Source organism: Trichoplusia ni, chromosome 5 (genome assembly GCF_003590095.1).
Source record: "Trichoplusia ni isolate ovarian cell line Hi5 chromosome 5, tn1, whole genome shotgun sequence".
Classification (NCBI taxonomy): Eukaryota; Metazoa; Arthropoda; class Insecta; order Lepidoptera; family Noctuidae; genus Trichoplusia; species Trichoplusia ni.
Window position 1 is genome coordinate 17,324,562 of NC_039482.1, and position 19,636 is coordinate 17,344,197.

General features: G+C 38.6%; 2 protein-coding genes across 3 annotated transcripts; one reads left to right on the forward strand and one right to left on the reverse strand.

Annotated features, from left to right (window-relative positions):
• The first annotated feature begins 124 nt into the window (after positions 1-124).
• Positions 125-2,856, forward strand: LOC113493782 (vacuolar protein sorting-associated protein 33B). Its single transcript, XM_026871801.1, has 2 exons — positions 125-455; positions 577-2,856. Exons 1-2 carry the CDS (start codon positions 298-300, stop codon positions 2,366-2,368), a joined length of 1,950 nt encoding a protein of 649 aa, XP_026727602.1. The 5' UTR covers positions 125-297; the 3' UTR covers positions 2,369-2,856.
• On the reverse strand, positions 2,704-18,809 carry LOC113493781 (phosphatidylinositol 3-kinase catalytic subunit type 3). Of its 2 annotated transcripts, none has more exons than XM_026871800.1 (17): positions 18,665-18,809; positions 17,231-17,419; positions 16,478-16,634; positions 14,432-14,569; positions 13,492-13,614; positions 12,893-12,988; positions 10,837-11,009; positions 9,121-9,188; positions 8,612-8,717; positions 7,910-8,016; positions 7,381-7,494; positions 6,814-6,937; positions 6,294-6,487; positions 5,332-5,964; positions 4,885-5,098; positions 4,500-4,607; positions 2,704-3,725 (listed from the first exon to the last, which is right to left on the reverse strand). In XM_026871800.1, the coding sequence occupies exons 1-17, from the start codon at positions 18,733-18,735 to the stop codon at positions 3,602-3,604; spliced, it is 2,739 nt and encodes a 912-aa protein (XP_026727601.1). In that variant the 5' UTR covers positions 18,736-18,809; the 3' UTR covers positions 2,704-3,601. The 2 variants fall into 2 exon arrangements, with proteins under 2 accessions (XP_026727601.1, XP_026727600.1); XM_026871799.1 differs by having other exon boundaries at positions 6,294-6,490.
• Between the last annotated feature and the right edge of the window lie 827 nt (positions 18,810-19,636).

Here is a 19,636-nt window from a genome sequence, read left to right on the forward strand (position 1 = left end):
GAACTGCACCGGATAGAGTTTCAGCTTGCAACACTGAAAATTAACTGTACCTAAAAGACATACTACCCAACATAGAAGAAGCTAAGAGAGAGACCTTTATATTCTGTGAATTTCACATTTTCGCAGTTGACTTCACTTGACAAGTTTGATTTCTATATGTAAACAGCAAAACACGATAAATCAGGAAATCAATTCTATTCGATAGTAGTTTATTGACTTAAAAAGCTAGTGATACTCTGAAAAGACATTCGAAATGTTTTTGTATTAGAAATTTTTTTTTGACAAGTAGTATAAATAATGGACCAACCTCTGTCGTCAAAATTATCATCCTTAGGCTTAATTTCTCAATGCAAATTAAAAGATATTTTGTCTTCGTGTGGTGATAAGAAAGATTTGATTATAGATCCTACACTTATAAAGCCTTTGGAACGGATTTGTGGCGTAAATTGGCTCAGGTCAGTGTTCTCATTTTTCAAAACAAAAACATGAAATTATCCTGATATTAACTATGAATATTAAAAGAGTGAGAACTATACATTACATTACAATTACATACATTTTATTAATACCTTTCAGGCAGCATGGAATTGACAAAATATATAAAATGGAGCCACAACTGGGGCCTACGGCAAACACAAACAGAGTGTACTTAATTCCGGCTTGTATTCAAAAATACAAATGTGTCCTGGACCAGATCTCTTCCTTACTCAGCCAAAACTCAGACCTGGCTGAAAAGAAGTGTTTCCACATAATAATTGTACCTAAAGTCCTCACAACATACTACTCTGTACTAGAAAGTAAGGGATTGTATGGGATAGTGAAGCTTCACACCTTCTCATGGGAGTTAATGGCTTTAGATGAACAACTTTTGAGTCTCGAACTACCATTTCTTTTCAAACAGCTCTTTGTTGAACAAAATCACTCATTATTGTCAAGTATTTCCATGTCTCTGTGGACTTTATTCCATGTGACTGGCAAACCAGATGCAATTTTTTCTGTTGGAAAATTATCTAGCCGAGTTTTAGATATGCTAGAGGTATATAACGAAACTTATACCAGAGATTTTCTTGACAAAAACCATTCTAAGGAGATCGGAGCTCTAATTGTTATTGATAGAAACCAGGACTATGCTTCTAGTTTACTCACACCAGCTACTTACAGTGGCCTGCTCAGTGAACTATTCAATATTAACTGTGGATATTTGGATTTAAATGTCAAAGAAACTAAAATAAAGAAAGGAAAATTAAACTTTGGTATAACAGAAAAAAGTGAACCTTCGAAAAATACAATGATGACATTAGACAGCTCAATTGACACTTTATATGGTGAAATAAAACACAGACACTTCTCTGAAGTGCTAAGTGTTTTGAGTTCTAAAGCTAAACTACTCAAGAATGAGGATATAAAAGCTTTAGGCATACAAGAAATAAAGCATTTTGTTGCAACAAAACTCCAGCAAGTGTCACTCTTCAAGCAGAATCTCGTTAACCATGTCCTTGCTTGTGAAACAATTATATCAGAAATGAGCAATAAGTTTGAGAATTTGAAACTGGCCGAAACTGAGATGTTGAACAACAGAAACAAGAAATCAAACTTCCAATTTGTTGATGAGATATTTGGAACAGACATCCACATTTACAACAGTTTGCGTCTCATGTGCTTACTAAGCTTAACACAGTCATTAACCTATGATGAATTTAATACTTTAGTTAGTAAATATTTGTTAGCTTTTGGGCACAAGTACTTGTATGTTTTCAATAATCTCATTAATGCTGGCTTGTTAGTCCAGCCCTCTAGTCCAAAACTCTCTTTAAATATCTCTAATCTTGGCAATTTAAGTGATAGGCTACCTAAATGGCAGAATGAGTTTCAGGTTTCTGCTAACAAGTTGAAGCAGCTTCCTTCCCAGCCTGACAGGGTAGGCAAGACTCCTAGTTACGTATTCCATGGAGGTTACGTACCTATCGTGGCCATTCTCTGCAATGCTCTCTTAACATCAGACACATTATCAGAAGTTCTAACAAAATTATCCGTTTTATCAGATTTGAGGGTAGGTGGAACTATCCTAGACCGGTTAAAAGATGGAATGGAAACATTGAATGAAAAATTATCGAATTTAAAACTGCAGTCTGACTTAGAATTTGGTTGTAAGGATGTAAAGAGCTTAGCCAAGGTTTTAAAGAGCGATCCGAATATAGGCGGGTGTTTCCCCTTGAAACAAAAGACGGTGTTAGTGTATGTGATAGGCGGGGTGAACTATGCGGAGATAGCGGCGTGTGACGTCATACAGACGAATACGGGGAGTAAGATATATGTCGCGAGTGACTGCATATCCAGTGGCGCGGACTTGATGGCGGCTAATACTTGAATAATAGTTACTTAATAGAGATGTATTCTTGCTGCTATGTATGTTATTCATGGCAAAATTGGCTTTGTTTGTGTCCTTTTTGTCCATTTTACTTATGAATCATGTCAGAGAGACAAATATTTCTATCTGAATATTGCTCTCTATTCTCTTTATGTAATATTGGATGATGGTAAATGATATTGCAATTAAAAGTTAATTCTAAAGGAATTGCTTTTAATGGCAGAGACTACACTACATTCTAAATATGGTTATGTTAAGAAAATGTATGAAAAATCTACTTTTAAGCTTTAATGTGTCATAATAAAAATAAGGGTTAAGGGAAATTAAAATCTGAATTTTATTAAAAATATAACTTTATTATACATAGAAACTTACAACAACTATTATATCACAGAATATTGTTCAATCATTTACTCTGCAAAGAATTTTATGTAAAATATGATTACTATTTATGTGATACCTCGAAAACAATAAAATTGATAAATACATTGTGATAATTTTATTTTCTGGATAGGATATATTCTATTGATAAGGTTTTACGATTGAAGAGTGAATGAGTAAATAATTAAAATATGAAAGAAAATTAATATACATTTCCGTGTGTTTGAGCACCCCCTTGGTCACTGGACATTCATCAATAGTTTCTTATAACTCGGTTTCAAAATATAATACCATTTTCTTTTGTCGAATGAGTTCATCCATTTAATTATGCAGTTACTGCGTCAGTAATCTCGAGTTGACTAGCAGCAGACCAAAACAAGCTTTTTAAATTAACGTAGTCGATGGCGCTACCGTCGCCTAGCCATTCCCAGTTGTCCTGACATTTGAAGGCAGTAATATTAAAAATCACCCAAATAAGTCTAAACATTCTTTTTTAACAATTATATCAAATATAGTAAAGTAATTTGCATTCATAATATATACAGATTAATTCAGGTAGATTTGACCCACTTAATATACTTAAACATGAGTAAGCCTATGTCATAATCGGCTCTCATTATTCAAAGTGTCGAAGCGCTTTCCTCTTACACAACTTTACAGTGTTGCCGAAGTAACTTGGCACGTCGGAAACCAGCTACAGAACATCGTTGTCTCTGTTTCACACAACTAACTTGTATGAATTGATCTCGGTCTAACGAACTTTTACCTGTTTTTCAAAGGCCAAGTTACATTGGCCGTGCTTAAAAGTAAAGAGCGGCCCCAGGTGTTATATACTAATTACAACAAATGGTCCTATTTCCTCCAGTACTGCGCAAATTTATGGAACTGTTCTACTAGGACGGCCATGACAGCTGTCACCGACATATCCAGGAGATTCTGTAAGTAGTGCACAGCTTCCTCGTCGCCGAGATCCAATCTGTGAAAGTAAAATGTAGGACTGTAGAATTATAATGTTATATGAACAGTATAATGGAGTGAGCAGAAGCATTTTTGAGGTGGATAGTTACTGGTGGACAGTTTTCGTAAGTGAAATAATGATGTCATGATTCTAAGGGTTTAAGAAAATAATTTTACGAAAGCTGGTTTTATGCGAAAAAAACGCGAGCGCTCAAAATAAAACACACTTTTTTCTTTCAACGCTTGAAACTAAAAACACCCCGTTTAACAGTAACTAACAATACGCAGTGCCGTATTATCCATAAGGCACTTTAGGCCAGTGCCCAGGGGCCCACCACCAAAGTAGGCATCTAAAAAAAAAGCTCGATAAATTTTTCACTGAAGAAATAACTTGAACAAAGAGGGCCCCTACTATTTTGTTGCCTGGGCCCCTGGATCCGGCCCGGTGACCAGGGGCCCAGCACTCACGATTAAAAAATTTAAAAACTACGACGTACGGTATGAAAAAGGGGGGCCTGAAACGAACTGTGCCTAGGGGCCCCGAGATGGTTAATCCGGACCTGACAATACGTAAGTAAGTAATAAAAGTAACTTACAAGAAGAACTCATATTGACATACTTCAACAACAATGAGGTATAATTAAATACAAGTATTATCTTAATTAATAGTACTCAAAGAGTCGCCAAAGAACTAAATACGATTGACTTAATAAGGTCATGAAATTTTTTAGTCAATCAATTGAAATTACTTACTATAAATGTTAAATAAAAAAGTCTAGTGTGTGAGTAGTACCTGAGTTTGTCCTGCACTTTCTTGACGGCCTTGTCGGGCTCGAGCGCGATGTCGGGCACGGACGCGTCCACCATCAGCGAGAACAGGTTCAGCATCAGGTTCGCGTGTCTGGAACCATACACATTCATTGAGAATAGAAAATGAACCGTCAGATTTTTGCTACGAAAAAACCTTAGTTCCATGTTACTTGTTACATACATAACGACTGGCCGGTAAAATCAAGTTCTACTAAATTCATCATTATTGTCAGCCGATATTCGTCCACTGCCGGACACAGGCCTCCCAATGTGCAATTACTACTACTACACTAAATTACTTCAGCTAAATAGTCCTGTTCTACCTCCGTTCTGACGCAGTCTAGTAAGGCGTGACTGCCGTGACCCACCTCCTCAGATGCAGGAAGGCGGTGTAGCACTGCTTCCTGAACTCGTGATAGAGCTCGGAGTGTATCCCGCCCATGGCCTCCACCATCTCCTTGCTGAGCTTCATGGGAGGCGGCAGCGGCTTCGGGTCGCGGCCCAGGATGTAGCCGAAGTCGATGTGGAACAGGGCGCCGGCTTTGGTTAGGAGCAGGTTGTCTAAGTGACGGTCTCCTACACCTGGAACCATTAAGTATAAGAACCATCTTGATTTAGTGCATAGTAGTTAAGGATATGATTATACTACGGATTATCACACTTACAACTATAGGAGATAAGAAAGTTAAATCCAGACATATAGATAAAGTAATAAGTATCATTTTGTAAGAAATAATTTTGCTCTCTTTTAATAACGGGTGTCTAATATTTCAACAAAAAAAAAAAAAAAACAAGAAATTTAAATGATAACTTACCTAACAAATAAGTAATAACACAATACCCGGCACAGCTTCTGATATAAGTATCCATAGTTTCGGGTTTAATCCCATAGGGGGCGCCCTCACAGGGGTTGTGCTTCCTAAAGAAGTTCTGTATACTGCCCTCCGTCGCCAACGCTTCAGCCACAGTCACAGACTCGATAAACTGAAGGAAACCGTGCTTAGAACTTGTGGCTAAGACCTTGTAAGGCGTCAACTTCAAGTCAAGATTCTCCCTTCTCAACAACTTATCCATTAAAGTAATCATCTGTAGTATGAGTTGGTCTTGTCGTAAGTCATCACCATGCTTGAATATGGCTTCGTACTCCATGCCTTCTGAGGTTAAGAAGGTTAGTTTTGACGGCATTAGCGCTGATTTGAAGAGACTAGCTTTCTTCGCGACTATTCCTTTGATGGTGACATTAGGGTCTAGTGGGAAAGGCATGGGTTCGAAGTTTGTGAAGTTGAATTTGAAGGCGTCAGGGTCTGCCAGTAGTTGCTGTAGTCGCTCTGCCTTCTTGTTCCGGTTGCCGCTCTCCCTGGTGACCGTTTTGACTAATTTGACGAGTTTGTCGATGAAGACTTGTTGGCGGGCCAGGAAGGAGCGCGTGCGCTGGTGGTCGGCGTTACCTGGAAATTATAATACAGGGGTGTTTTTATAGACATGATCTTAGACAAATGATATTTAAAAAAAAATTCAAGATACTTATATTTTTCGGATATTAGTTCCCTCACACTTTGCAACTATATGAACCCTTCTTCCAGTGTAGTTTGCCATATCACCCCGTAATGAGTCCAACTTTTCCGAGAGATACTTTTAATACCAAAAGTCGCGCAATGAGTCAATGTAGGGTGGATTCTTTGAAAACTAAAATACCTCTGAATTCTCTGATAATTATATAACTACCCCCAGTTTTTGCTAGTTATGACGTGTTACGAAGGTCCCCCCCCCTGCGTACCTTTGGCGAGCCTCTGGCTGAAGGTCCTCATGACGGCCAGGTACATGTGCCTGGCGGCCCCGCCGCGGCTGGTGTCGTGGTCCTCGCACTCGATGAGCAGGTACCAGTACAGGTAGTTGGCCACCACGCTGTTGCTGCACGCGCGCGAGATCAGGAACGACGCCAGCGACAGGCGCTCGCCCTCGCCTGACGGGCTGCTACAGGGGGCAAGAGCTGCTCAGTCACAGGAATCGATCCAAAAAGTTTTATTTTATTTTATTTTATTTATTTATTAGGTATACCAACAGCATAACATACATATTTAACAAATTAGAAAGTTTATATACCATACATAAATTATAGAGTATAGATGAACAAAGCGAAAATAACCTAAGGGGAACACAAAATTGGGATCAAAACTGTCCTATATATTAATCCTGGTTAACCTACCCGCGTACCAAATTTCGTCTAAATCCGTTCAGTAGTTTTTGTGTGAAAGAGGAACGAAGCGAGCGAACAAAGTATCGCGTATATAACTCACCTGTAAGTATTATTATTGTCAGTATAGTTGTTGTTGAGGCTGTTGGTGTTGTCCTCAGGCGGCGCGTCCTCCGCGTCCGAGCGGCGGCTTGTGGTCGACGACGACATCTCACTTGTAGTCAGAACTGTAATATATTGTGTAGAGGGTTTAGGTATTATGAAGAGATCTTGGTTTGAGGTTATTTACGTTAGAGTACAGGGCTAGTGAATGTTTTTCTCAAGGAGAACCGGCAAAAATTCCACAGGTTTAAATAATAAATGTGATACAATATTGTACATTCACAGATGTGCTTCAAAAGTACGCAAAATACTTATAAGTTTAAATTAAAAATGTAATTATATTTTTTTCAATCTTATAGGGAATATTATGTAGCAGGAACTTCTTACTTATACACTATTAACATTTCATGCTAAAAAGTCACCCAAAATGAATAAAACTTATACCGATCGGATAATATTACAATATACCTAGAAATAATATACATAAATTCCTATCTAGTGACCACAGTAGCTCCATAAATACTAAACTTCTCATCCACTACAGTTATCACACCCCTGTAGTGATTACCTGACGCGGCCAGCAGACTGGCCTGGCTGCCCCTGTGCCCGCTCTGCATGAGGCGACTGTCTCTGTTCTCCAGCTCCGCACTCAGCGGGTCCTTACCACACACGCGGGCATATTCTGGGAATGTTAAATAGAAGGTTCATAGGCTACGGTTTAAATTCAAAAAGCGGTCAAGTGCATCTTAACTAGTGTTCCTTAACCTCGATCTTTATTTTAAGCTGTATCCATATTTATTGAAAGCAGCAGCAGAATTAGGTCATACCTGTGAAAATGTCAACCGTCTAGCTATCACTGTTTATGAGATACAGCTTAGATACGGATGGTGGGACAGCGAACCCTCGGTAATAAGGTTCCAGTTTACCCTTTGGATACAGAACTCTTAAGGGACAGATGATGATGTCGTAAATACTTGACAGAACCCGTTTAAATTAAACGTTTTTACACTAAAACACTTGCAATCCTAATACTTCGTCTTATATGTTCAAGATAATACTGCATTGAAAGAGTAAACCTCTAGTCATAATGATATTACCATCATGTATCTCCATAAAGTCCTCGTACTTCAGAGCTTGGACCAGCTGTAGTAGATACAGCAATAGATCGTCATCTGGCGCCTGCTTTAGACGGGATATCGCGTACCTGAGAATTAATATAAAGATTATAATTAATGCCAGCGATTTCGTTAATGTGACAGTGTGACAGGGAATTGTGAATGTGACAGTGACTTAAGGCAGTTGTTTTTTGTGTATCGTTGAAACAAATAGATGAGTGATCCTCTTAGTTGCAAATTTTTTGTTTTAAGAAAAAGAGATATTAAATTCTATAAACCTTTACTGAAACGTAGAAACGCCCAGATAAAAATCAAAAGATTTGTGGCTTCGGTATACTTGGTGGTTGTTTTATATAAGATTATATAAAAAATAATTGAATAATAATGTTCACAGTAAAATCGGAGATAAATTAACAGCGCCACCTAGTTCAAAAGAATCGTACTAAATGTAAGATTCTGCGGTTGGTGACTTCAGAAATTTCACGTTGCTTCGCGAAACACGCGCCTTAATCTTAAGAATGTGTCAATAAATGCAAATAAAACTGTTCTTTTAACAAGCTTCTTCAGTCAAGAACGTTAATTTATAAACTAAATTATATTTACAGGAGACAAACTCTAACAAAGATAAAACAAATCTTTACAAAATCTATTATTACACAAAATAAAACTATATAAACCACGTACTTTCTGACAGCGGGATGTGTAAACTTCGGCGTTAACAACTCAAGCGCATCTTCGACGTCCATCGGCGCCCATTGCTTCATCATGGAGAGAGCTTGACGCACCTCGCCTGCAATGGACACCAAACTATTATAAATTATCTGTATTTAACTATAATTTTAAGTACATAACGTTTTATAGAAGGTTATATTGCGAGGTTGTCTATTCGAGTTATATTTGAACAGTTGGCTAGGAGGTAGAATATGAAGTCAAAGTGAATTACTTTAGAGTATAATAACATTATTTTCTATACTTTTGACGTAGTCTTGGGTTTTTATTAGTGACGACTTGCCTTTAAGGTCTAACATGAGTATGTATTATAGTTAAGACCGCACAGATAGATACTAATAGATAGTCAAATGTTTGAGGTCACTAATACGCATAAAAATAGATATGCAAGGCTAACACTTGGTTTTTAATACTTTCGAAAAAGTTTTTGAAAAAGTTTAAGCTATTATTTTATTAAAACGTACCAGGACGATTCCAGTTGACGCATTCTAAAAACTTTGTGAGTGCTCTTCGATGTGAAGACAAATAGAATCTGTAAAAGAACAAAAGTTCGATGGTTAGGCGGTGGAATCGTTTTGGACACCCTTCCACAGCTTCCTCGAGGGAGGGATCAGGTAGTGTCAGACTCTTGCTGACTAAACCTGAACCACCGTATAGGGTCCCAGCATTTAGTCTATGCGCGGCCATACATAGCAATTCAACACGCACCGACTGCGAGGCACCGTCGTCCAATAAATGCTAAAGGTTTCCTTCGTTTCGGAGGCCGACGTGTGGAGAGCGTCGTCCTCTCCTGGCATGTATACACACCTGATAGACAAGTACGTAAGGGAGGAAGGATGGATGGAGGAAAACAAAAATCAATTAACGATATCGTGTCGTTTTGTCAAGTGATCTTCACCTGCGCAGAAGTGATTTTTTGAGTCCCTTTTGCGGTATGAAGTCAGTCGCGATCCGTTCAGGTAACTATAGTACTAGTCACTTCATGGTGGGGTCTACCTGAACTTCCAGAGCAGGTCCTGGTCGGTGGCGGCGAGCGGCCTGGCGGGCGGCGCGGCCACGAGCGCGGCCAGCTGGTCCCGCTCGGCCGCCGTGGGCTTGGCCGTTCCGGTAACTATAGTACTAGTCACTTCATGGCGGGGTCTACCTGAACTTCCAGAGCAGGTCCTGGTCGGTGGCGGCGAGCGGCCTGGCGGGCGGCGCGGCCACGAGCGCGGCCAGCTGGTCCCGCTCGGCCGCCGTGGGCTTGGCCGTTCCGGTAACTATAGTACTAGTCACTTCATGGCGGGGTCTACCTGAACTTCCAGAGCAGGTCCTGGTCGGTGGCGGCGAGCGGCCTGGCGGGCGGCGCGGCCACGAGCGCGGCCAGCTGGTCCCGCTCGGCCGCCGTGGGCTTGGCCGTTCCGGTAACTATAGTACTAGTCACTTCATGGCGGGGTCTACCTGAACTTCCAGAGCAGGTCCTGGTCGGTGGCGGCGAGCGGCCTGGCGGGCGGCGCGGCCACGAGCGCGGCCAGCTGGTCCCGCTCGGCCGCCGTGGGCTTGGCCGTTCCGGTAACTATAGTACTAGTCACTTCATGGCGGGGTCTACCTGAACTTCCAGAGCAGGTCCTGGTCGGTGGCGGCGAGCGGCCTGGCGGGCGGCGCGGCCACGAGCGCGGCCAGCTGGTCCCGCTCGGCCGCCGTGGGCTTGGCCGTTCCGGTAACTATAGTACTAGTCACTTCATGGCGGGGTCTACCTGAACTTCCAGAGCAGGTCCTGGTCGGTGGCGGCGAGCGGCCTGGCGGGCGGCGCGGCCACGAGCGCGGCCAGCTGGTCCCGCTCGGCCGCCGTGGGCTTGGCCGTTCCGGTAACTATAGTACTAGTCACTTCATGGCGGGGTCTACCTGAACTTCCAGAGCAGGTCCTGGTCGGTGGCGGCGAGCGGCCTGGCGGGCGGCGCGGCCACGAGCGCGGCCAGCTGGTCCCGCTCGGCCGCCGTGGGCTTGGCCGTTCCGGTAACTATAGTACTAGTCACTTCATGGCGGGGTCTACCTGAACTTCCAGAGCAGGTCCTGGTCGGTGGCGGCGAGCGGCCTGGCGGGCGGCGCGGCCACGAGCGCGGCCAGCTGGTCCCGCTCGGCCGCCGTGGGCTTGGCCGTTCCGGTAACTATAGTACTAGTCACTTCATGGCGGGGTCTACCTGAACTTCCAGAGCAGGTCCTGGTCGGTGGCGGCGAGCGGCCTGGCGGGCGGCGCGGCCACGAGCGCGGCCAGCTGGTCCCGCTCGGCCGCCGTGGGCTTGGCGTCGCGCCCCGACACGCCCGAGCGCAGCGACCGCGCCAGGCGGTGCTGCTTGCTCTCCACTAGGTTCTCCTAGGGAAACTCTGAATATCAGTACAACACACTACTTTTCAAACCTCTTTTTTGAAAGGGCAGGGAAATCCTCAAGGTTCCCAATTCTGCTATTTACAATGGGCGATGAATGAATGGAAATTAGATTAAATAGCGGAATTGGGGCACAGGACACCCACTCCCTCGGGAGAAGGGAACGGGTAGTGTCAGACTTGACTAAACCTAACCACGAGTTGGGTGACGTCAGCCGTGTTTAATGCCGACACGTGATGCTACATTGCTTTGCAACAAGTGCTACAACTTTTAAACCTGCACAAAGCTGTTAGCTAACATTTTGAAAATACTGTAGTCTGTAGTAAATCAAACTGTTTCGGCAAGCCTGTTGGTCTAGTGGTAAGTGACCTTTACCGGACGCCGTGGGTTCGATTCCCACCCAGAACAAATGTTTTTAGGTTTATCTATAATATGTTTGTATTTAAATAAATAAGTGTGTTTATCAGTTGTCTAGTACACATAATACAAGCTTGCTTGATTTGAGAATAGATGGCATTGTGTGAAAATTGTGTAATATATTAATTATAAGTACCCTTTTTGAATGCACTACTTTTTGAGCTTACTTTCAACAGTAATACTTTCTGCACAAGTTCAAAAATGCTATTGTCATAAAACAGGTTTATAATGTACGAAACAACCAAATGAGTTAAGTGGTCAACCTTGATGATACTAAAACCTATAGTACCTCAATCAGTTATAAAGAAAAAAAAACTGCAGAACAGAGAATTCAAATCGTTTTTCTTAAAATAATTATATGAATAATGTGTTATGTTTTTTGTCCGCGGTGGACGCCTAAACTACTAAACTGATTTAAAGCAAATTTACACGCGGTATGCTGATGAATCTAACTTGAATGAGGTTAGCTTGATGTACATTCTTTGTATTTATTACACAATTTGTAAGGCGTTATGAAGTTAGCCAAGTCAGCTTAAGCTTAAATTTTATACTTAAAAAAAATATTTATCTTTAAGACTTATTTAATACTATAAAATCTGTATATTTTTACGAAACATAAAACGAAAAACTAAGAAAAAAAAACACTAAAATTCTAACATTTTTAGTCTCAAAAAGTATTTATTATTTTATGGTTAATTGCTTACCGGTTCAGAGATAACTGAGGTCATAACACACAACATTCCAAACGTCAAATATAAAATAAAATAAAATATGTTAATAGTACCGCCCGCGAACGCATGTACTCACTTTGGACGAAGTCGCCCTTGAACTACTTCGATACCCAAACTTGCTATTGAAAATATACGTTAAGATTATAACTATATCTACCTATTAATATTCATTAAGACATGCTTCGTTTTAACATGGTAACCATGTTATATTAAATGTGCTGTGATCACCAATTTTTTTTTGTATTTTTATCTAAATAATTTAAGGAAGTAGTTTTTTTAGAAGACGTTTACGTTTGCCGAAGATTTACATTTTAATAGTAACGATCGTGAGACTGATGCAGTATTGAATGATGCGTCAGCCCCTGAGTTGGGACTCCGGTTGGGTCCGAAACTTGCCGGGCAATCCCGATATATACGCGTGAGTAGACCATAGGTTAATTTAATACAAAAATCTCCATTAACAAAAAAACGATATACGACTTCAAATAAAAAACTACTGAACCAAACTTGATGAAAATTTCATAGGACCAAATGACAGCTATTTTGCCGAATGAAAACACGTTAATCACGCAAATGAAAATAGGATCAACAAAGTCAGTTTATCCATCCCGAAGTTCTAGGGTGTCAACACGCAAAAAATACAAAGGAATTGAGACTCTCTTCCTTCTTGAAGAAGGATGAAAATAGTTCAAGTCTAAAAATGTAAGTGTAAAAACTGTTTACCTGTAAGATCTCATAATCTGGTACAGTGACTATCTCCGCTTGCGCTCTGAATTGGTACATCTCGTCGCCATCTTGTTCGTAGTAAACAACTGCATGCTGTAAATAATGTTTTTTTTAAGAACTTAAACGACCAATGGCCTACTTATAAAAATCACTGAGCCAAACTTGATGAATAATCCAGTCTGTAGCTGGAGGGAACAATAAGGGTACAAACAAAAAAAACCGACGAATTGAGAAGCCACTCCTTTTGGGAGTCGGTTGAAAATACACTTGGCAATAATTTGCTTTAAAGCAAAAAAACAAGCAAGGCTTTTAAAGGACTGTTGGTATCTTGCTGAGTATACGACAGGATCCCAGAAAATCAAGACCAGACCAAGGTGCTTTTATTTCGTTTAGCCCATGTCGTGTGCCTTGGGCGTTAAAGAGAGATAGTGCTATCAGCTGTTTAAAATGCCATCTCGCTTCCCCAACAGAAAAACTCTGCTTTATGATTTCATACCATAGAGAGTTTCTGTGCCTACCCAAGACTGACAAGTAAATTGAGACTGAGAAGTAAATTACATATTACCTAGAGTAACAAAATTACGAAGTTTACTTACGTTGATCCCATCAATTTGCACCGTTGGGAACTCCACCATTAGATACATATAGTCCGAACTTCTTTTCTCTTTTTCATTGATCATCTCTATTTCTCTGAACGTTAGACGATCGAGCCAGTCAACCTGGTAAAACAATTAAAAAGTAAATATGTTTATAATGGAAAACGTAAACGTGAAAGGGAAATTTGCAAACAAATATTTTGTTTCTATTTTAAATACAGATTTGATTGTCTACTTTTTCTTTTCGGCTTTGCTGTTTGGCTGAAAGTTGTTTGAAGACTAAAGAATGAGCCATTGACTCAGATTATAACAAGAAATTAAGTATTTAGGCAGGGAGTAAAAATATACAGAATATTTTTGATACTAGTGGCAAGTTTTTATGCTGAAGAAGAGACTAGAAAAGATAACGTTGGTTATAGAAAACAATGATTCATCTATCAACACAATATACAATGTATGTAAATGATGCGTTGCAGTATATCTTATGAATGACGCGCGGAATAAGCCGCGGGGGGTCACAGTAAGCGATAAGGAAATATCTCAACACTTACTTAGTTGCCCCGCCCCTTTTGCAGGCTTTTGTTTTAAAGGTATCACATTAATCAAAAAACTGCATTTTTTTAATAAGTCGGTTTTTAGTAAGTTAAAGAACACAATGCGCTCTTTTTCTAGTCGAAGAAAATTACTGCATATTTTATCGATATATTAAGTTTGTTTGATCTTTGTTATGGAAAAAACACACAAAGATTTACTGAATTCAAATTGTTGGTATTCCCACTAATAATAAATAAATAAAATAATAGTAAATAATACTTTTATTTTGAGTCTAGTGTCTGCTATACGAGAAAATATATGATCAGGTCCCCAGATTCTCAACAGTGAGACCAATAGCAACGATTAAAAAACTTGCACAAAGAAAAAACATAGTTTTGTTTATTACCTTAGGTATGTGTCCATTCCGATGTTTCTTTGCTAGCTTGGCCAGCCTCTGCATCTGTTCCTTGCCCCTGTCGGGAGCTTTCCCCGGCGTCTTCTCGCTGCCCTCCACCCCGGGCCACACTCGAAGGTCGAACATACCCTTTTTGAACACAAAACACAACTTTTTAAACCTGCACACTAATGTTAGATAGCAATTTCGACACAATTTGAGGGTACTTTGCGGTTTCCCCATCTTTTACTTTGTTTAAAGTTTATTTTTCACAAGAGTCAGAATACTTATAATGTACCACATTTTAAAGTTGAGTTAGATTCAACATTTTGTGTAAAATTGCACTCTATTTTCAAGTTATACTTAAATCGCACAAAAATATAATATTTATATTTGTTAATCCTGTTGAAAATGAGTATCTAAACACTGGTTATTAATATAAAAATGTTTAAATAACCGCGTCGCTCCCGACTATGGAGATAAACATACTGAACCAATAGCGGCAGTTTCCAGATATCTTGTTTATGCCAACGATTCTTTAAGTATCAGGTCATAAACATAAATATTCTATTGCATAGTCTGCGAGATAAATGCATAAAAACAAGTTCTTTCTTCTTGTTTTTAAGAAAGATTTTGTTGCATACTATTGTGTGTGAATTTCATCTACTTCTATCTGTCTGCTAATGGAGATTTCTTATGAAATAAGCGACTCCGTACGTTCTCCATATTTACAGTATTTTTTTTTGCAAATTACCTGTAAATAAACTTTTTAATTAATAAACGATTACATCCCGATGTTCAATCGATTGTACATTGAAATGCAATTTTTCTAAGTGCTGATTTTGTTTTACTCTTAATTTTATGTGTTTTTTTTATAGGTATCTTTTGAATCAACCCTCTCCCGTACCTTTTGTGGATGGTATGGAATTCATGGATTTATTCTACAAATATGATATACGTCCTATCTTATACATGACAATTGTTAAAGTCATGAGTTTTTGCCTTTTCCGTTTTCCGTAACGAGTAAATACATTCTGTGCCTTTCCTGGATTGGCCTTTGGACATGTGAGGTTGTCTCTAGGCACTTAGGGTTATTCAACTGGTCAAACTACAATGGAACTAGCAATCAACACCTATTCAGATCTCAAGCAATAATAGACACTATGAAAGACGGCAGTTAAATTGATTCGCAATCAAACCATTAGGTTCATGTACGTGGGAGAGTTACGAGGAATCATGTTAGCTAAATTAAAAAATATATTATTATAGTTTGGACATCTGGTTCTAGTAAGTCGTAAGTATTACTTTTATGATTATTTTTTATTTACTATTGGTTTATTACGAAGTAAGTCAAATACGATTTAGACTGTAAGCAATTTGAATCTTATCTCCTAATCCATACTGTAAAATTAAGAGATTAGATTTATTTATAACTAGCTGTTGCACGCGAATTCGCTGGCCTGGATGTCATTTATAGCTGCAAAATATTATCCTCTTTTAACGAAGTCGGATAAAAGTAGTTTATTTGTTAATCCAAAGTGTCTTCTGCCTCCATACCTTTCATCGAAATCATTCCAGCCGTTTAGGCGTGAAGAGGTAACAAACATAACACACATACTAACACACACACACACTTACTTTCGTATATGATTACACAGAAGTGCTATAATGGAATAAACCCGACATAGCAACAGAAAAGTGGCACTCCTGCGCGTAAACAAAATTGCAGCTAATTGAAAACATCGATAACCTATTGGATTGACAGTTAAATCATTTAATTCAATTACTTATAGATGGTAGGATTGTATATTTGTTAATACATGCATGAAGTACATACATTAGTACTTATACATAATATTATTAACATACACGTTATTATTAACGATTACACTGTAAACGGAAGGACAATACGCTAAGAAGAGGGTATCTCTTTTATTTTGACCTACAAAAAGTGCCAACTTTTTGCTAGATTTTTGATATTGACTGCCGGATTCGATTCCGTTTAAAAAATCAATGACCTGCTATTCCGTTCTCAAGTTACAATAGTATAATACTGACCTGTCTCAACATGCCATGTTTTCCGAAGAGCGAGATAGTGGTGCCGCCGACCACCATCACTTTCCCAGGACCCGCGCAGTCGTATATCGTCATCGCGAGGGTAGCGTTGCGGGGCAAGTCGCTGAAGTACACCGGTAAAGTCACCCATTCGTTCCAACTGAGAAATTAACATAAAATTAGCAACTTTTCGAAAAACTGTAGGGAATTTAACGCTTGTGTAACTGGGGTTTCAAATCAGGTTCGCAAAGACCTCCAGACTCAAACGCCACACATATACTGTTGTCCTATGCGGGTACCGAAATCGCGTCAAGTCGGGTACAGTGGGATTGGCGTGGGGAACTCTACCACTCGACTATCCGACCAGAAGCATACAGCTTCGATAATTCGATTTACAACATTTTCAGCCGTTGCATCGTATCATTATGATAGAAAGGTCTGTACACAATATAAGTCCGTACTCGAATAAATATACATACATACAATACTGTTTTAAATTATATATTAAAAAATACCCAAACCAAGGTATAAATAATCGTTGTACTGCTGGGCTGCTCAGAGCAATAATTCGTGGATCACACAGTGCTTGCAGAGATAAAACCCGAACATCGCGAGCAGTTTATTTGATTTAATGACCGATACCACTTTGCTATACATGCCGTCAGTTTAATTTGAATTTGATATTCATTTCGATAAAACAATACCTTTTGGGTTCTTTTTTCATTTAAAAAAGTAATGTTTAAATTTGGTCCTTACTTCCATCTATTAGTAAAGGCCTTATATGACGTAGTGACTGGCAGTGCCAGAGGCTGTCCGTCGCTCAATATCTGGCACGTCACGTACAAGTCAGAGCAGCCATCTTGGTACAGGCCCGAGAACTTGAGCATCGGGTCTGAGAGTAACTTGTCATACTCCGGCTTGGCACGCTTCCCTTCTAGAGTACCACTGAAATAAAATGCGTCATTTAAATATACATTTAAATATTTTTGTGTACTTTTTACAAACAATTTTTACAAAGTTTATATTAATTTATTTTCTTTTTATATTTCTATCCGGCAATTTAAATTTGTCTACTTTTTTTTAAGCTATCGAAAAACAACTTTCACCCTAAAGAATTTAATCCTTATTTTGTGACTCAAGGGGTTTAATAAACATTCAAGACAATTTTAGATCACACCAATACTTGACATAATAATATGCAGGGTTCGAACCTGTAATACTTCACAGTCTTGTTTTGGTATAGTAACCAGTTTTGCCTCAAACTAATTGTTTCAGCTATTCATTAATGAAAATTGAATAGCAACAACATAACTTATAAATTACTTATTAAGTCTAATCTAAAAACAGGCAGGCTCATTAACAGTTACAAACAATTATTATTATAACTGTTTGTAACCTAGGTGTCTAATTACACTTGTACTAACATAAGGTGATGATCATGGTCAAACTTATTTATAAACATACAAGTATTGTGTCCATTGTAGTACATAATATTATGTTTACTACACAAGTACATGTATAACATAGAATGGTATGGTATGGATCAAAACTGATTGTGTATGTTTAAAGGATATTTTTTAGTATTTAATTGTTTATTATTTAATTTTGGATGGCATGTTTTGAATAGATGTAATGTACTGGTGATATATTAAGAGAAATATTATGTGTTGATTATTAATTTGAGACATGAATTCTAGTTGGATTTTAATAACAATTTATAGTACTGTGATTTTAAGAGATTTCTAGGAAAAACATATAATGCATATATAGCAGCCCTCACTGTTGCTGTTACAAACGGTAGAAGAAACAATATTTTATATAAATTTGAATCTTAAATCTCATAAGCCACACTGAGAAAAAGAAACTACTATTAAAACGTCAGTGGTAATTACGGCTTTTAATCTTTATTATCTCTACCATAATATGTATGCGTGTTTTATTTGAACAATGATTGTTATAAATAAGACTTCATTATCTTAAAAATTTAACATTAACGTTAGCCACCTATTAATGTCGAGCTTGGAATGTAGCTATTAATTTTATAAGCAGCAGCTCTGTTCAACAGAGCATAAAAAACAGGTTTACAACGATTTCGCAAGACGTACAATAGAATTTTAAAGTAAACGCGAAATACGTATTTGGTAAACATGAGAGCAACACAAAGTACACAACGAATGTTATAATACTTACATTTTTATCTCCACTTTATGATCTAAGGATGAACTATAAACATAATAAAATTTGTCATCTATCTCGTTCATATTGAAATGATTTATTAAGAAATCACAACAAACTCAACAACTGAATCGAATTGTTGATTTTTCTTGTAATGACATTTATTAATTGTCAAAGTCAAAAGATTTTTTTCCGATCTTATTCGCCACCTAGGTATTTGAGCTAGTTGTAATCGCAAACCTTATTAACAGTACAACTGTCTATATTATAAACTCCCATCTTCTATCTGTAAAAAATTAGCATGAAGTCTTAATTATGTTGTAAACAAATTAAATTGTTGTTATACACAAGGTGTTAACTTTATACAGCAACATTTAGTTTGAGCTTGTCTGCTAAATTCTTTAAATTGGACGATGTGTCAAGTTCGGTACAGAATATTTACCTATGAAATATTGATCGAAACTCCCTTATAAAGTTTCTTGTTGTTGACAACACCAAACTGCTGCTCCGTCACACAAAACGCGCAAATGTCAACACGTCGTGTCATTTTACTGAATTACTGATTTGCCGACTATTACCTTAATATCAGATAAATAACTTAATTATACTTACACAAGCAAGCTAAACACTGAACTTATCACGCTATTTGGAACCACTGCGATTGAGTGACAGGTATTTAAACAAAATAAATCATTTAATAGATGTAAACAGACCAATACTCTTGTTTTTGTAGAATCTTTGTTCATGTTTGTTTTATAATTATTTCAGAGCGATGACTAAGCTACTGGAGTGGATATCAGTAATTTCAGCATTTTTTGCTGTCTGGTATTCCCTAATCGGAGGATATGTCAAGCACCCAGAAATAGAGAAAAACATGACATTGATTCTATGGTCTCCATTCATATTCCTAGTTCTATTTGGAGTATATGCGGTTACCGTGGTCTTATATCGAGTTTTGACGTTCAATAACTGCGAATTGGCGGCCAG